The sequence below is a fragment of the Danio rerio genome, chromosome 5, assembly GCF_052040795.2.
Source record: "Danio rerio strain M-AB ecotype USA chromosome 5, GRCz13ab, whole genome shotgun sequence".
NCBI lineage: Eukaryota > Metazoa > Chordata > Actinopteri > Cypriniformes > Danionidae > Danio > Danio rerio.
The window spans coordinates 27,897,220-27,916,999 of NC_141025.1; the positions used below are offsets into that span (position 1 = coordinate 27,897,220).

At 34.9% G+C, this 19,780-nt stretch overlaps 3 protein-coding genes across 26 annotated transcripts in view; 1 reads left to right on the forward strand and 2 right to left on the reverse strand.

Annotated features, from left to right (window-relative positions):
- The window catches only part of lman2lb (lectin, mannose-binding 2-like b), a 90,429-nt gene that overhangs the window by 60,576 nt on the left and 10,073 nt on the right, over window positions 1–19,780 (reverse strand). The gene's annotated exons all lie outside the window — the stretch shown is intronic.
- araf (A-Raf proto-oncogene, serine/threonine kinase) overlaps window positions 1–19,780 on the forward strand; it is a 53,853-nt gene that overhangs the window by 10,444 nt on the left and 23,629 nt on the right. For 2 of the 24 annotated variants that reach the window (XR_015490030.1, XR_015490039.1), the window contains exons 17-19: window positions 913–2,125; window positions 2,281–2,678; window positions 2,712–5,934. The exons of 3 other annotated variants lie outside the window; for them this stretch is intronic. Coding sequence is in view for 3 of the 21 variants with exons in the window: in XM_087251586.1 (XP_087107712.1) it covers window positions 913–1,047 (135 nt within the window). In the remaining 18 variants the exon portion in view is untranslated. 24 annotated transcript variants of the gene reach the window in all.
- Window positions 6,122–15,844, reverse strand: zgc:64051. Its single transcript, NM_200371.1, is given in 8 exon segments — window positions 6,122–6,864; window positions 8,684–8,767; window positions 8,885–8,974; window positions 10,456–10,560; window positions 10,672–10,746; window positions 13,667–13,852; window positions 15,155–15,232; window positions 15,777–15,844. Coding segments are annotated over 7 exon segments (666 nt in total). The 5' UTR covers window positions 15,212–15,232; window positions 15,777–15,844; the 3' UTR covers window positions 6,122–6,795.

A 19,780-nucleotide genomic window follows, 5' to 3' on the forward strand; every position in this document is an offset into this window, starting at 1 on the left:
TCAAATGGATTATAAGTATCAGTTATTGTTAACCTACACTAAACCCGAAACCAAATCAATAGTGCAGCAAATAAAGGCTGGGACACAACAAACTGATGCCAAAGAACTAGCGCTGACAAAAATCATCTGTGTTGTCGGCTCATTGTGTTGTCGCCATATCTGGACCAAAAAAGCTGTCTGTGAACACTTCAAATGGATGGCATCTGTCTAAAATGAGTGCACTTTCTGCACCTATGTTTTATTTGTTTTTTTTTGTTTTTTGCACCCATGGGCGCCACTAAGCTGTTTTCTCATTTCACAAAATAGATGCATGCGTACATGTTGCAAACAAAGGATTTTGTACCATTTTTCTTTTTCTTGAATTGTTTACTTGGTTACGTACACTTCAACTTTGGATCTCGTGCTGTGATTCATTGATTATTAATAATCAATCAGAGCACTCTCTTTGGCTGACCCGGATTTTATATGCTGAATCAGGCCAACTCAATCTGACATTAACCTGACGAGAGGTGAAGTGTGAAACACACCAAACCAACTAGCCAGATGCAACTTAACGACCGACCATTGACCATTGGTGTCCCGGTCCTAAAAAAAAGCATCATTGCTATTTAACTTTTTTTTGACTTTAGAATAAATTTGCAGTTTTTTTTTTTTTTTTTTTTTTTTTTTTTTTTTTTTTTTTAAAGGCAATGCAAAATGTTTTCAAATAACCCAGTATTTGCAAGGAATTTGCAGAAATGAGTATGGATTAATTATTAATCTGATTTTGTCACGGTAATTTGCATGGTTTTTGTGTGTTAATTTTAGATGTAACAGTAAATTTGTTTTGTGTAGTTCCATTTTGTGAGTGTGTGGGTTGGTAAAGGCAAATTAAGCAACAACCTCTTGTGTATCATCCCTGCTGTTCCTCAGATCCTGGTGAGCATTGAGCAGGTCCAGGAATTGTTGCCAAAAATCGAGCGGAGTGCCTCTGAGCCCTCTCTACACCGTGCTGTACATGCCGAGGACCTGAATCCGCTTCTCCTTCACACCACGCGCTTCCTGTGAGACTCCCGGAGACCATCCTCTCTTCTGAAAGCCGTGCAGCATCATTCCCAGCATGAAATCCCGAGTTCCTCTCTTTTATTCCACACATTCCTGAGAGCACCCTAGTTAGGCTACTTTATTGGTCCCAAATACAGTCAAGCACACACATATAACATTTATTGCTCTCGCCCTCCTCTTTCCAACTTCCGAAAGCTGCCAGTAGAGAATGTCAGTTTGTATCTGGACCCAACTGCTTTCTAAAAAGGAAGCAGGACATAAACCGTGCTCCATTACTACATTTATTGGATTACCATATCCAAGCATCATATCGGCACAATCTTAATAACCTCCTTTTTTGAGGTGTATTTCAAAATGTGTATGGTTGCTTACGTTACTTTTTTACTTTGAGATGAAAGTAGCTTTTTATTTTTTCATAGAACAAGCAAACCAGCTTGGAGATTTCCTTTTTTTTTGTCTCTGTTCTCCTTGCTTGAACTTCAGTTCCCAGTGATGGCACACTGTGATTGCTCCGTTCATCTGCATTGGTCACGCAGACTTTGCAGGCTGGTTTGCTGTCAGCTGCTTTAACTTCAAGGTCATTCGCCCATTGTCTTTTAATTCAGCTATTTTCTTATGGAAAATGTTGCTTAAATTCTTTATCTGGTGTCAGATTAGGTTGGATGTAAATGTGCCCATTTTATATGTGCTGTGCATTTATGATATTTAAAAAAAGAAACCTCTGGTTTGGCTTCTTCATACCAGTAGGTTTGAGTTTAATGAAATTTACAGATGAATAGCACACAAAATGTTGCTATTTTCAGCAGCGATCAACTTGTGATGTTTTGAAATGAGTACATTTAAATGAGAATTGTGTGATGTAAAATGTTACATCTTAAACGGGCGGTTCACCCAAAAATGAAAATTGTTAATAATTACTCAATCTTCTATCATTCCAATCCCCTGAGACCTTGGTTCATTTACCAAAGCTGCCAAAAACATCTTCAAAACAGACCAATTGGAATATTATTAAGCTACTAGTACATTTTGTGCGCCCATAAAACATAAATATTAAAATCTAAACCATGGGTGTCCAAACTCTGTCCTGGAGGGCCGATGTCCTGCATAGTTTAGCTCTAACTTCCTTTGACACACCTCCCTGGAAGTTTCTAGTATACCTAGAAAGAGCTTGATTAGCTGATTCAGGTGTGTTTAACTTGTGTTGGAACTAAAATATCCAGGACGCCGGCCCTCCAGGACCGAGTTTGGACACTTTTGATCTAAACTGTTTCTTCTTAGAGTCAGTATGTTGTGCGTCATTTATGAGAACTGTCACTCATGTAACCATTTCATTTTTGGGTGAACTAACACTTTAAAATTAAGTAATCATTTACAAACTAAACTAAGGTGGCTTTCACGCTGGACACATTTGTTGAGGCCCAAGTGCAGTGCTAGTCTGTTTTTACATTTTTTTTTTAGTTCCATCAAACTATTCTGCTGTACCAGGGGTATGTTTTTCATACGTGGATTACTTAATTAGCGTGATTTAAAAAAAAAAAAAAAATTTATTTATTTTTATTGACGATTTAACATGATCCAGAATCGTTTCCTTCTTCAAAACTCATCTAAAAGTTGTTGTCATAGCAACAGTTCTGGTAGCTCAAACCTGTTCTGGTTTGAGCTACCAGAATTTGTTCGCAGGCTTGTTTCATATGGGCAGGATTAGATCGGGCCTTTTCAAGCAAAGGTAATACTGAAAGTATACACCGAATTCTTATATTTTCTTACAGTATAGTAGTTATATACACTTGAGAAATGATAGATAGTTAAAAAAAAAGACTGTCACGGGGTGGTTCTCCCCATGGGGCTCAAAGAGAACATTTATTAACAAAACTTTTTAGATGCAAACGTTTACTATTTTAAGGTACCAACTGGTACCTTCCTGGTAGGACATTTTGTGTATGATTATAGACCTGCACAATATTCGACTGTTTTTATTTTTTCAAAGGAATAATTTATGCAGTCATTGTTTTGACAGCTATGACGATGATTTGATCCTTTACAGACACCTTTACTGATATCCAAATGCTTTTTTGTTGCAAAATTAATTGAAATAGTCAGTTATTCCTTAAACTGATTAAGAAACTTAAATAAGTCTATAATAAAGAAAGTTTGCTCTAAATGTAAAACTAAATAAATTGCTAAATACTCTTGACACTTGAAAGTGTAAAGCCTGCAGCCCACAAGTTATTGCATCATATTTAACAAATCGTTTACTACATTTTTTTATGTAATTTTGCACACATGGAGAATTGAATAATCAGATTGTTATGCTGCTGTGTTGTCAGCCAATAGTTGCATTACTGATCATGATTTCGAGGATTGATAGATCTGTCCTTCACGACACACGCAGCGACCTTAGATCAGTTCATCCAGACATTTTTATCTGATTCATGAACTTGTTTGAAGAACTAAATTAGCCAGAAATCAGTTATCAAGATTAACAGATCCAGGATCTGTCAAATCATCTTGGATAATTTAAGTGAGATACAAAGAATGGACCCCAGGAGGCCTTTCTGTGTGTATGTTCTCCTCGTCTCTGCGTTTGTTTTCTCCAGGGGCTCCGGTTTACCCTCACAGTCCAAAGACATGCGTTATATGTGAATTGGGTTAACTCAATTGGCTATAGTGTCACATCCCTGTGGGTTGTACTCTCATTGCTGGGTTGGGTGTTTTATTACTAATTGGTGGTTTATTTGACTTTGGCGACGCCTGAGAGGGCAGGGAATAAGTCACCCTTATGCTGCATAATCACTTAAGCATAATAATCAAGCTGTCATTTGTTTTGCTAAACAAACCATTCTTTCACTTTTCACACAAATTGAGACACTTTCTATTGCAAGCAAACTCAGAGCGCCCCCTATAGGTTGTCCTAGATTCAGTTTTTGCAGGTGTGCTCTCAGGTCCACATTACCTCTTTCACATTACATTTACATTTAAGTATTTGACCTGCACTGCATTCAGTTCCTGCTTTCCCTGGGAATTGAACACACGGCCTTCACATTGCAAGCTCATTCTCTACCATTTGAGATGCATTCAAATTGCATCCTGTTTCTAACTAAACGTCTAGTGTGAAAGCAACCTTAATAATACTACAGTACTAAATTAGTACTACAGTCTTCAACGCCATTAACTGACCACCTCTGCTGCTTCTGCTGTTAGATGTTTGTGCAGTTTAAGCAATGGCTCACGCTGAGATGGTCATTTTTTAGTTTGGAGGTTATCTTCAAACTGGAGTTCATAGAAAGATCTTTGGAAATAGTCTTTGTCTGTCAAACATCAGCTTTAAGATGGTTGTTACAGTTGATGCTCTCAAAACAAAATACACTTCCTAAATTAGGCTGCTAACTGTTGACTTCTGGTTAATCATCTTTGGTTAATCGGCCAGTGTTGAGTGAGATGATCAAACTTAAGATGCTCTTTTATTTCTGCAGTGTGCATCCTTTTAGGACTCTGTGAAGAGCAGCATTTCTTTCAGATTCAAACTGGCCATATTGGGCTTGGGGAGTGCTTCTGGCTGCTGTATTCTTTCAATTCATTAGTTCTTTTTTCTTCTCAAAAGCATGTCTTAACGAAACGGCTGTGCTGTCTAATAGCAATAGTAAAGTTCATTTTCCACCCATTCAGCTGGTTTCAGTTGGACTGAATGAAACCTTCAGTGATTGGGGGCCTTACGTTGATTTACGTTTTTCATCTGTCCATTTAATGAAGTCTTAATATATGTAACTTATTGATTCATAACTGACACTTGTACTAAAGGCAGAGCTTTGGTTCTTCTCTAGCAATATTCCAGTGGGGCTGGGTCCCCCCGTTGAGCTGTACTCATTCCAAATACCAGGCCTCCAGAAGATTCTTAGGCCGATTCCGTGTCTTGTTTGAGAGATGGTTTCACATCCCCATGTTGACTTGGAAATTAATGTTTCAGAAAAACCTGGCTACAAAAAAATGTGTGTATGTATCATGAATGATGATGTGGTACTCTACAAGTGTAGAATCTTCCTAAGAAACCAGTGGTAATAATATTGCTCTGTACAAAAGGAGGTCATTGAGTTATCAAGTGTTTGTGGATACTTTAGGCACTATAAGCTCTTCTCTTTTTCATAACGGTTGAGAAAGCAAGACTATTGGTTTATTTTTTTAATAGATTTAGATGCACATCTAGTTCTGTTGATGCATTTAAAGCTATAAACAGGCTTTAACAGAACAGCATGGAAACCTCTGTAGATTCAGGAACTGTTTTCCTTCGAATTCCAGCCTTACGTTAAATGGTTCTAGATTATTAGAACGGTAACCTCTTCCAACTTTTGGAAATTTGCAGCATTGCCTTAATGGCTCTAATGTCCCTCTAGATACATTGGGACAAACGCATGTCCCCCGTTGTCATTTGTAAGCACATTTTTATAGTTTCCATTCAGCCCAAAAGAAGATAATCAGTATACGAGATTTGAGTTCCTGCTTTTGCACAAGGGCATGAATGCCGAAGAGTGAAACTTTAAATAAGTGTACAAGTCACCATTTGTTTTTCAGATCAGAATATATAACACGATCTGTTGTTGGTTTCAGAAAAAAAACTAGTTTTGCGTATTTTAGGTGAACTGCAATAAATTGTGTATAGTTGAAGAGGTCTAAGGGGGTTTGTGAAAAATGGTGTATTCTGCCGTGTACAGTTACTTTTTTTTATTTTTAAGAAAAGATTACTTTAAATTGTATTTGTTTCTATTTTTTTGTGTGATGGTTTAAAACGAACAAAATTATTTTAAACATGTAAAGGAAATCTTAGTCGTTTTGTTTTGGGTCTTAAATATTGTGGAGAGGATTTTGTTCTAAAAATAAAACCATTGAATTCTGGTATTTTGTTTTATTAAATTCATTATTTGAATGAATTCAATACCAAAAGCTCATATCATCACTTAAACAGGTTTATTATATGTGCAGATATGTGGCCAGCATGAGGAAGTGATGACCTGTTGGGACTTCCTCTGTCACCCACAAGCTTAGCACTAGCATTAATGGTTTAAAAAAAAAAGGAAAGAAAACATTGTCGTTAGATTTTTATTTAATTTACATTCATCTGAAGAGTAAAGAAAAGAAGAACTGTATTATACTCTTTATAGGCAACACAGCTGGTTTGCGCGCTCAGTGAGAGACACCCTGTGGTTTCCACTCTGTACATATTCTGGGAAATCAGAAGGTTAAGTCATTGCTACAGCACATCAGAAGAGGAAGTGATCATAAACAAATTCATTGTTCAGCCCACAACAACAAATGTAACCATTGTAACATGTTAACATACTAGGTCAAACTCAACATTTTCTTATATGACAAAAAAGAGCCGTTTAATAGAGTGTGATATTGAATTGTTCACTTTACGTAACAAAAACAACCATTAAATGACCTGGCTTTCAAATACAGCTGGGTGAATTCAGTGTTAAAACCCCACAGGAAGTTTCCATTTAGACAGAGATGGCAAGAGTAAAAATAATACTGCTAAGAAGTACATTTTAAAACCAGCTCAGTGGTTATAGTTCCACTAGCATCCATCCACTAACACAAAAACTCCCTTGTGTGATGAAGTTGATGAAATCTGAAGTAATAATGATTCATGTAAAATAATTATAACAAACAAAAGAACCAGCCTGTTGTATTAAGCCATTTAAAGGACACTTGTTAATAAGAACACCAGATATAGAAGAAATCCTACAGAAGTGGATATTATTTGTATCCTAACCCAGATCGATTTATGTGGCAGAACAGGGTCATGGAGAAGCACATACCCAAGACCTAGAAAAAGAGATTGATGCATAAGTGACAAAAATACTTGCTTTGATAACACTTTATAACTATACACTTTGAATCATTCATTAAGCATTAGCACATAGTGAATTCATTCTTTGTTACGGATTAATTCTACATTAATAGACGTTAGTAAGCAGTTTATAAATACAGCAACAAATGCTGCATTCTTGACTTATAAATGCAAATACAAATGTGCTTGAGTGCTTAATGATTGTATTTTCATACCTTTTAATGATTAATGATTATGACTTTATTTTAAGATCATTCAGAATGCATAATTAAAGGATTTTTAAACTATTCAAATTAACATTTATATGTCTTATTATTCAGGCATATATTAATGGTTACTATGTTAATAAATGCTTTGTTAACTCAACTTCATCCAGTTTTGTGACCTAAAGAGAGGCCTATTCATAATTTATAAATCCCTTATAAATGACAATTAAAGGCAAAAAAATGACTTTTATTTATTTCTATTCATTTAAATATACACAAATGAAACTGTATCAAATGAAACATAAATCTTTGCAACCTTATCTAAAATAAAATAACTGTAGTTTAAACTTTGCTAAATAACTTTGAAATGTTGTATCGTAATATATTGTTCAATTATTATATTGTTGTTTTATCCAATTTTATTTAATTGTATTTATTTCTAATAGTATTTTGTTACTCCTGTTATTCAGCAATATGTAAACTGTACAGTAATTGTATTTTTTTTAGATAAGATTGCATACATTAATTGTTTATTTGATACCGAGCGTTCAATTTTCATTTAAAAGGGATTTACAAACATAAATAGTCCTCACTTTAGATTAGGTTACAAAGCTGCATGTAGTTGAGTTAATAAAGCATTTATTAACATACATAGTAATCATTACTATATGCCTGAATAATAAAATCTACAGTTGAAGTAAGAATTATTAGTCCCCTTGTTTATCCCCCCCACCCCAAATTTCTGTTTAACGGAGAGATTTTTTAATTTTTTTTTTACAAATTTCTAAACATAATATTTTTATTAACTCATTTCTAATAACTGATCTATCTTTGCCATGATTACTGTAAATAATATTTTACGAGATACTTGTCTATACAGCTTAAAGTGACATTTAAAGACTTAACTAGATTAATTAGGTTAACTAGGCAGGTGAGGGTAATTAAGCAAGTTATTGTATAATGATGGTTTGTTCTGTAGAATATCGGAAAATATAGCTTAAAGGGGCTAATAATTGACCATAAAATGCTATTAAAAATTAAAAACTGCTTTTATTCTAGCCAAAATAAAACAAATAATACTTCCTCCAGAAGAATAAATATGATCAGACATACTATACAAATGTCCTTTCTCTGTTAAACATAATTTGGGAAATATTTAAAAATTAGGGGGGGGGGGGGGGCTAATATTTTTGACTTATTTATACTTAACTGTATAAATGCTGATTTGAAGAGTTTATTAGTCATTTACTAACTCATTCTGAACAATTCCAAAACTAACTATAACTATTCTTAAATACAAATGGTTTGTAAATAATGCAATAATTTAGTAATGAATAATAATAAATTATGAAAATACAATCATTAAACACATTGTAAATGTGCTTATAAGTATAATATAATATACTTAATAATACAAGTCTAAACTGCTTACTAATGTCTATTAATGTAGATTAACAAATTCACTGTTTACTAATGCTTAATAGATGATTTATAGTGTGTAGTAAGTAAGTTTTACCTCACACCTTTAAGAATTGTAGCTTTAATTTTGAATGGCTTAGAAATAAAGCCTCAAATGAAAAACTCTTACCTCAATAATGCAGACAACAATGACGCCAATCCCCGTGCTCAAGAGATTTGATTCAAACGAGTTCTCCAGCAATTTGAAACAGCCCTACATTCAACAGGCAATATGACGGTGAATTGTAAGATGTATACAGTTGATGTGCATCTTCATATCTGGTTTAATGTTGTTTTACTGGATTGCACATGTATGTGAGAGCAGTATTACCTTATGCCAGTTGGATGTTCCAGAGATATTGCATGATTGTGGTACAAAACCTTGCCAGTCTGTAGCATTTTGAATGCCACAGCAACCAAACTGGTGAAAGAAGGAAAAATATAAATAGTGTTTGCTTTAAAAACAAAACAAACAAACAAAAAAACTAAACACATTTCTGGAGTTGTTCACAATACAAACCTCACTGAAGCTTTTTGGTTGGCAGCATTCTACAAAACATCTTTGTGTATTATGACCGCAGGTCATAATAATTTTGCTAAATGCAGTTACTGTAGTTTCAGTAAAAAGCTTGTACACTACTGGTCAAAGGTTTGGGTTCATTTTTTTTTTTTTTTTTTTTTAGAAAATGATTCTATTCTTCAAGGCAGAACTGCTTATTGTGTGTAGTTTCAAATGAAAGTATTACTCCAGTCATTATTGCTTTTATTACTGCTTTTATTTCTATTACCAATATTAATAATAATAATAAAACATAATATTAGAGTGATTTCTGAAGGATCATGTGACGCTGAAGACTGGAGTAATGAAGCTGAAAATTCATCATTGAAATCACTGTAATCACACCATTTTGAACAGTTATTTTATAGTTCAATAACATTTTACAATTGTACAATTTGCACTGTATTTTTGATGAAATAAATGGTGCCTTGGTGACCAGAAGAAGCTTATTTTAAAACATTTAAAAACCTACTGAGCCTAAACCAGGGGTGTCAAACTCAATTCCTGGAGCGCCGAAGCCCTGCACAGTTTAGTTCCAACCCTGCTCCAACACACTTACCTGTAGGTTTCAAACAAGCCTGAAGGACTCAATTAGTTTGATCAGTTGTGTTTAATTAGGGTTTGAACTAAACTGTGCAGAGCTGCGGCCCTTTTGGAACTGAGTTTGACACCTGTGGCCTAAACTTTTGGTCGGTATTGTAAATACTGGCTTGCAGATATGACATGTATAAGACATGTATAAACACTGTATCTTAGTGATAATAAAATAATTAGAATTTAATCAACTCAATCAATAGTCAATTTAATCAATCAATTTAATATATTTGTACTTATGAGGTTTATTGTTAATTTAATTCAGTTTATATATTGGCGATTTCATGTAAAAGGAAAAAATAAATTAGTTTTTGTTAGGGTTTTTGCAATATGCAGATGATGAAACGTAAAGGGAAGCAACACAAGACTAACAGTTTCTGATTTGTGTTCGTCATCGGTGTTCTTAAGAATTATGTACATTTATAATACAATACACTGCAATAGCCTTCATACTGTATCTGAATTCATTTCTTCATATCTGTGTCAAAGAATTAAAATAATTTAATTTCTGCCTCATTCTGTGATTAGAAGCCACATAGTTTCACAAAAAAAACTTGTTTGATGTTATAAAGCAAGATGAGTAAAATATGTTTATTAATTTTTATTTAGTTTTACTATGGATTTCTTTCATATTTTTCATTATTTGGACAAAACGTGCGTAATTTACAGAATAAAACCAAAGTTACATTTTACTTCCACACACATAGCAATAAATTGTAAATCCCGAGAACAACAGAAATTTTACTTACAGTCTCTTGGACCTTGTCCCAGTCGTCAGTTGTGTTGTGTTGTTTTCTGTTTTTTATGGATTGGTTTAACCCGTCTACAAGGTCATCTTTAATAAAGTTCTCAATCTTTATAAAAAAAGCATAATTCCGTAAACAGTTTTACCAAAATATTATTATATTTAATATACTTTAATATATTTTTGATATAACGTCAGTATATTTATTGTTGCTGGTTACCTTTGACTCATACATAAGCATCAAACATGCAGCAGCCAACTCAGCCAGCATAAGAATGAACAGAAGGATGAAGAACTAAACCAAAGAAATAGAGATTTCATTAAAAAAATGTCAATAAATCAAAAATCAGCTTTAATGGGTATCAGGAAAGTGTAAGGGAAAAGAAGCAATGTAGGGAGAGCAGATTTAACACTCAGTGAATGTTAACAGTCTATGTTTATTTTTATTGCTAACAAAAGAGTTTTAGGTTCTGATTGGCATTCCAGAGGTAGCTGTAATTTGTTACCTACATATATGCAACCCCAAATCACAAAAGGTTGGGACAGTATGGAAAACACAGAAAAAAAAAGGGAAAGTAGTGATTTCTAAATTGAATTTGACTTGTATTTCATTGCAGACAATCCAACCAACAATATTTATTGTGTTCCTTATGATGTTCTTGTATTTTTTAAACATTCCAATTTTGGCTCTTGCAACACATAAAAAAAAAAAGTAGAAAAAGTAAAGTATTTGTCACTTTGTAATGCTGCCATTCCTTTCCACAACATTTAAAATAGGTTTAAGGACTGAAGATACCAACTGCTGTAGTGTTTCAAGTGTAATTTTGTCCCATTCTTTCTGCAAACAAGTCTTAAATTGGTCAACAGTACAGGGTCTTTGTTGTCTCATTTTGCGCTTTGAAATTCCTTCAGATTCCTTGGCCGATCCTCTGCCCATCTTTGTTCCTAAAGGACTCGACCTTTCTGCAGTGCTGCTTTTGTACCAAATTATGATTAACTGTTGACATTACCTGTTTTAAATCGCATTATTACCAATTTACCTAATTACTAACCCTAAATTGCTCCTGTCCCAACATTTTTGGAATATGTTGTAGGTCTGAATGACAGGGAAGGATGAATATTTACAAATGAAATGAAGTTGACCAGACAAAACAACATGAAATATTTTGTGTTTATATTGTCTGCAGTGAAATACAAGTCAAAGTAAATTTGGAAATCACTACATTCCTTTATTATTTGCATTTTCCATACTGTCCCAACTTTTTCTGATTTGGGGTTGTACATTTTATTGACGTTGTTCCATGATTTAACAATATTTTGAAATGCTGTTCAAAATGAATATATAGTTGCTGATGGGCTTTAAATAAATAAAAGTATATTATATCTTTATATAGTATATGGCTATGAATGTATAATTTCAGTTAATTTAATAAACTCATCAAATGTAGTTCTGTTTCATCTCTCATTTCCTCAGATTTTTTAAGCCCACCGTCTAGTCTATTATTTACTTGTGTGTGTCTGTACATCATTATTAACTTTTTATATTAATTTCAGTAGTATTATTGAATGATATACAACTGTTTATATGATTTATTTATAATAGTTTACAAACTAATATTTTTCTCTTTTAGTAGATATATGTTATGAGAGACTTACTTTACCTTAAATAAACTTATATAAGCTTAATTGCCTTGAATAAAAGGCTAAAAAGTTATAATTTTTATTTTATGTTTTAATCTTTTTGTTCTCTCCAAATAATTCTGCATAAATCCACAGATTTATTTCACAAACCTCTGCACAGAAATAGCAAAACATGTCTGCAGATTCTGCCTGGGTCTGGATTAGAAATGTTTCCATCCAAAGATGCAAATTAAAAATATGCAAAACTTGAATATGGCATAAAATGTTCAAAGCAAATAAAGTCGCCACTTTCTGATAAAGTGGTGCCAAATATCAAAAAGAAAACTGAAATTGCTGTGAGAGAAGCAAACGTGGGTCTTTTTTTCTTATATAATAAATTACTTGCACAATAAACATGAACTGGCTTTTGGAGGCGCGAGACCGCTCTTTGAGAGCGCAGCCGCTCAAGACAGTTCTGGAGGTAATAATACCAAACCACTTGATGGAGGGATTTTAGAATGACCAAAACAACATTTTATATTTTTAACAATGTGGTCAGTCTGCTGGTTTGTTTATTAATGCCATCCCCTCATGCTTATTTTTGTTGTCTGTTTAAGCAAAATCCATTACTTAGTTGTGCGTTTGCGTTTTTTATGCACAGTTTAGACATTTATACACATCTTTGTATTTCCGTTTAGATTTTTTAATGCAATTTAGTTTAAATAGCACATAAAAATGGGTGGATGGAAACATAGCTATTCATTGTTGCAACATGTGGAAAGAAGATGAGATGATTGGAGTAAGGGGCCTGGCGTACAAATTAGCCAGGGGGCCCAGAATCGCTATTTCGACACTGATTCAGTTCAGTTCAATTCAGTTTAATTCATATTTATTTCTATAGCTCTTTTTAAAATGTAGATTGTGTCAAAGCATTTTAACATAGAAGTTCTAGTAAATGGAAACTGCTTTGGTCCACTTTGCACCGCTAAAGTTCAGTTAATTGTAATGTAAACTCCACTGGAGTTTTATTTTTATTTTTTTATTCCAATATTAACCGGTTGCAGAACCCCATAATTTTGGTCACCCTATTTCATACCTGTCAACCCTGTTTTATCCTGCTATTGTCTCGTAAATGTATTCTCCCGTATTTCTCCTGTATTTTCAATTTTTTTAAGGGTGGCAATAAACATTAAAGAGCGAAACCTCCCTATACGCAAACCATACCGCCAAACCACCAGGGCACACCCCTTGCTCTTATATACAAACTGTTTTGTGCTTTCCATTAAAGGCACCTCTGCGCCTGCAATCCTCAAAACAGCCAGTTCATGAAGCAGTGTGTGACTGTCAGACATGCTCCTTCCTTATTAATAAAGACACTGTTTCCCAAGCGGATTCTGTACACGCGATTTGAAGCAGCACAAAAGTGGACACTCTGGGTTTTGGGTGTGTGTTTGAACAGCCATATACATAACAATATTAATAATCATTTCTAAACCTCGATCTTGGTGGGTGCTATTGGGGGCGTTATCTCTTTTTTTTGACAACATCCCAATGTTGACAGGGATGCCCTATTTATATACAAGTATGAAACTTACAGATATTAGCAGGCAGCGATTTTCTTTAAGGGCTCCAAGAAAACCGAGGAAGGAGACGCAGGTGATGATGATGCCAGTGATGAAGAGTGTGTTGGCGATGCTCATAGCCTGAAGACTGGGCAGTAAAGAAAGCCTAGAGAACGTCATTAAATAGATCCCCATTCCAAAGATCGCAGCTCCACAGATCTGTAGCGAGAATAATAACCAAAACACACAGCCTCAAGACTTGTTGTCTTATAGTCCTTAAAGTTATTCCTTGGCAGTGTAAATATTTAGACCGCTTCTGACCCTGGGTTATGAATCCTTCAGCACTTGTTATTGTGGGTTAATATTGCATTAAAGCGCAAAACATGTACAATGCTGTGTAACTAACAGTGTCATTAAATCATCATCGCTCATATCATGAAATATGTTTGCACTTTAACAGTCAGTGGAAACTATGCCGTCAAACTGTTGTATAAACGCAATATCACACTCGTGGCAGTGCAATATGGCTGTATATCACACTGGTGGGGGCACTAAGCCTTTAGCCTGCGGCCTCATGCCAACGCACGCCTCCCACCAGTGCTGATATACAGCCATATCGCACTGCTACTCTTGTGATATTGCTCATACATATACACAACTTCTACTTGTACAGCATTGCTAAATATTCTAATTTAAGATGAATTGTTTTTGAAATAAGAATAATTAAGCTAAGTGGTTTTGAAGACATAAAGCCTCAAAGCTCTTTGTTGATAGTCGGTGAGTAGCTTTTACTTCAACTGATAGTTTGTAGGCCTCAAACTGATCCTAGATTTCATTTTCTAATTGGATTAAAAGTTACTGGAAAAAGCTGAGCTAGCTCTTGTGGAGGAAATGCTAACCTTTGGTATGGGTAAACATACTGACATTGTCGCTTTATTAAAAGTTTATTTTTGTTCCTAAAAAAGTATATATATTTTTAATTACAGAAAGAAAAAGAAATCTTGGTACAGTATGAATGAAATGATTTGGAATGAAAATTTTCCATGGATATTAAAGTTTTTTAAGGTTTTATTTGGAACCATCAAAGCCATAAAGATCATTTATTTTTAAGAGTGTAGTTGACACTTCATATATGTGAACACACTCCTAAAATTAAGGCTTCTTTATTGTTTACCCTGTAAAAAACAACAACCTTCCTTCATTTTTTGTTTTGTTGAATCAAATGAACTTTTCTAGTCATCTTAATTTACATCAATATTACTGACTAAAATATTAAGTTAAACTTTGTATAACTTAAAAAAAATATTTGAAACCTGATTAACTTAAATTAAAATAAGGTAAAGCAACATAAATATAATATTTGTTGTCTTTAATTTTTGCCATTACATATTTTACAGTGTATAAGTATGAAACCTATTAAATAATGAAAAATATAGGCATAACCCAGGGTTTGCAATGTCTTTTACACACAAAAAGCCGTCAGAAAAACCATAACATGACAGTCCGCAAATGGATACGTACAAAAAAGATGAAGTTCACCACACACATGATGTACTTCAGACACTTGAGGCACGACATCTTCCTCTGCGCTGCTCAGATCTGCAAGGTTATCAAACACACCGAGTCTGAGGTCAAACTCTTATCTCACATTTAGACCTTATGTTCTTCCCCAAAATGAAGATCCCAGACTCAGTCAAGTTAGAGAAAGGAAAAAAATAAACGTTTCCTGAGCCGAAACTGATGGTGGAAGAATGTCTAACATGAAAATACTAAATGGAGCTCAAGTGCATTTGAGGCTCTGTGATGTATTTCCTGTGTAACTTCCTCCAACAGAAAAAAAACCTCGATATAACCTAAATTGTTTTCATTTTCAAGTGCGAAACGCATACACAAATGTAACAGGCCGGACAAAAATATTAACAGAAAATATTTTAAAAGAAAAAAAAATTGAATATCGGTCAATAAATATGAATATGAAGTTAATCATTAGAAACACTGTTAAACAACAGCTTGACATTTCATACTCATCGTTGATTTTTTAAACGAAAGATCTAATTACATAGTACCAAACCTCAATATTACTTAAAAATAAGCTTGAACATCATTAAAATATAAAAAAAAGTTATAAAATTCCGATTGTTACCTTCAATTTACTCTGTAAAGATGTGTTAAAGAATATTCCCCAGTGTAAAGATCTGGTCTCGCCCTGCGCTGAACTTGTTTCGTGTGTGTCGGTCTTAGTGGGAGGCATCAGTTCTTACTTCCTCTGTAAATGACGCAGTGTCTAACTGACAGTACAGGGGTGTTCAAGAGGACCAATGACACAAAGAAAGAGGTGGCATGGAAAAAAAAAATGTATGATTCACTATCACAACATGATGGACCCAAAATACTCAGCGAAGATATGCACAAGAAACCACTCGAGCTTTTACTGCATGCTAAAACAAACCACACATCTATTTATCCTTCACCTTCATCAGTAAACAGCCACAAAGACTAACGTGCAACTGAGAAACTATTGAACTTTTGACTTTAATGAAACAGTAAAGCTGCAGCTGTAGATGTGAATTAAATAATAGACCCCCACATGTGTTTTGTGGTAGAATTTGGCCAAAAATAAATTTTTTTAGAATTGTAAACTCCTGATTTTTAAATCTTTAACTTATGGCCTACGTTTATCTTAAACACACTGAGACAAAAATGAGATCAGAATATATTCCAGGGGAAAGAAATGGTCATGCCTGTTGTTATTTTACACCCTAATGTGTCAGCATTTATTAAGTAATTACCATATTCAAAGCTTCTGCCTTTACTGGTAACTGATGGAGAAGGGGAAATGAAACTCGATAGAAAAATATATATTAGCGAGAAATTTATTTTTGGAATGTTTATTTTTGTTCCCTGCATTTCATCTTGATTTTTTTCTATAATATTTTAGTTGACAACCTTTAAAAAAAACAATGTTAACATATTGTAATTAGTTTTATGTAGCAGTGGTGTGATGTTTTTGTCATTGACACAAATACTGGATGTTAAAATGGTGCGAAGTTGAGAACTCTGCATTAATTGTTGTCATACCATGATCAGGGTTATATAAGGTTAGATCAGAATTGGTTTTATTGACGTGTGCTAACACACACAAGGAATTTGTTTAGGCTACAGAAGATTCCAGTGTACATTTACAGTGTACATTTTCGGCTTAGTCCCTTTATTAATCTGGGGTCGCCACAGCAGAATGAACCGCCAAACAGAGACGATGTTAGACTAAAAGCTCTGAATGTTGAATTGTTTGTACAGATTTGTTATAGATATACAAGTTATAAGGTGCTGTGTACAAATGCGTGTGGAGAAAGTATTGCATTGTATATTGATATAAGGTGCTGTGTACAAGTGCGTATTAGAAAGTATTGAACGTTATTGCACAGTTGGGGAATATTTAAGTGTTCATGAGGTAGATGGCCTGAAGAAAGAAACTTTTCCTGTGTCTGGCTGTTTTTGTGCTCGGTGCTCTGAAGCGCCGACCAAACGGTAATAGTTCAAACAGGAAGTGTGCTGGGTGTGAGGGGTCCAGAGTGATTTTGCGAGTCCTTTAACTCACTCTGGAAGAGTACAGTTCTTGAAGTGTAGGAAGGGTAGTGCCAGTGTTTTGTTCAGCAGTCCGGACTATTAGCTGTAGTCTACGGAGGTCGGTTTCGGAAGCTGAGCCAAACCAGTCGGTGATTGAAGTGCAGAGGATGGATTGGATGACAGCTGAGTAGAACTGTTCGAGCAGTTCCTGTGGCAGGTTAACCTTCCTCAGCTGACGAAGAAAATGCAGTCTATGCTGGGCTTTCTTCACAATAGAGTCTATGTGAATGTCCCGCTTCAGATCCTAAGAGATGGTGGTGTCCAGAAACCTTAATGACTCTTCATGATGGCGAGTGGGGGGAGTGCAGGGGGGTTTCTCCTAAAGTTCACTATCATCTCTTCTGTTTTGAGCTTGTTCAGCTCCAGGTTGTTGTATCTGCACCATAACACCAGCCACTCCACCTCCTGTCTGTATGCAGACTCGTCACCATTTCGGATAAGGCCGTTTACAGTAGTTTCATCCGCAAACTTCAGGAGCTTGATTGAGGGGTCTTTTGCAGTGACGAGAACACATTCCTTGGGGGCACCAGTGCTGATGGTGCTGCTGTTGAAGAAGATTATTTTATTCTTTATAAGTGTGCAATGAAGATGTCTATCTATATAACCACCTAGAGATGCTTAGACATGTATTTTGAGGAAAAGAGGCAACAACTGGTGTAATTTGAGAAGGTGACAGCTGGTGGTGTGTGTAGAACGGGTGTCCTGTTGAGGGATGTGTAAGGTCATTATTGTTTGGAGCTGCAATATGAAGTTATAATTGTGAGAGGTTTTTAGGAGAATGAGTGACATTATGACAATAATATACCATCACGCCAAGGTATGTAAACACTCAGACAAGATTGAATATATGGAGAAAGAACTCAAATCAGATGTTTGCATTGTAGGGGACAGGGCCCAGAATAACGAGCACCTAAAGATATACTAAACCCCTCAGTAAAGAGAAAACATCCTAAAATGGTCAGAGTTACAACGAGAGAGGTGCAGAGGAAATCAGTGTAAATATTGTGAAGAACACAGACACTTTAGATTTGTCCTGGGGAGAGACTGAGGTGGGTCTGCTCCAGGCTGTCTCTGCTTTTTTGGAAAATATTCCAATAAAGTATATTCTTCTGATATTCATAACCCCCAGTCTGAGTTTGACTCATTAAGAGACAATCCGAAAACCACAACACTGTTAGATGTGATTTTGACCATTCTGACTAGCTGTTGTCTATCTGTCGGAAAGCTGGTGATCTTTTGACAGACAGAGCTAGGAACTGAGAGCTGGGTCAGTTTGTACTCGAGCAGTGATGGGAGGATGGTGTTGAAGGCAGAACTTAAGTCCACGAAGAGCATCCTTGCGTAGTTCCCTGGTTTGTCCAGGTGTTGTAGGGTATAATGCAGTTCCATGTTTACTGCATCATCCACAGACATGTTTGCTCTATAGGCAAACTCCAGGAGGTCCAGCAGGGGTTCAGTGTTGTCCTTCAGATATGCTAGCACCAAATTGCAATAGATCACAAAAATACCAAACTTTGTCTTTGTGGACAAGAAGAAAAGAAGCTTAAATTTATCACACTTCACTATGATGAACAATAACAGTAATGAAGTCAAACAAATTAGTAGTGGAGACACCAAACACTTTTTTATTTAGAGAACTCGTTTGTTATTTTTGCTGTATTGAATGGAAAAGCTCTAAAGCAAAGATGCCCAAAGTAGGGCCAACATGCCAAAGTTGGCCCATTGTAACCTTTGATTTGGCCCGCCATGCCATCTGAGTGGAGAGTGATGGAGAGGGTTGGGGTAAATGTCTTTTTCGTCATTTCTAATTTGACGTATTCTTTTTTAGATTGTTTTATTGCTTTTTTGTTTATTTTATTAAGAGCAAACTGAAATTAAATGTAGTAATTAAATGTCGTAAATGAATCTGATGTTATTTTAAAATGTAGATACTCTCACTCGACAGAGAGAGGGCTATGCAGAAGACATTGGTGAGCAAATCAAGGCAAAAACTATTGTAATTATGTTATAAATCAGATTTTGTTTTAACTTTAAAAAGTTCATTATAAAATGTAAAAAAAAAAACAAAAAAAAAAACTTAAGGCAATGTTTTCTAGTCATTGTTAAACACTACTAAATAAATTAGGAATTACCCATGGCAAATATTTACTTTCAGCCCTCTAGCCTCAATCAAGTTTGGTTTTTGGCCCTTCTTAAGAAAAAGTTCGGGCACCCCTGCTTCAAAGCTTAATGGGATAGTTCACACAAAAATGACAATTGCGTTACCATCAGTTCTACAGTTTCATCTTTTATTTGCGAAGAACGCATGGAAACCAATAGCTATTGACTTCCATAGTATCTTTTTTTTTCCTACAAAATGGATGTCAATGGCTCCTGGTTTCTATCATTCCTCAAAAATATCCTGTTTTTAATTACAAAAAAAAGAAACTTAATGACATCTATTAGTTACTTAAAGTGCACATATTAGTCAAAGGAACTGCCCCGATGACAGCTTTTAATACTTGTGTGTGTGTGTGTGAG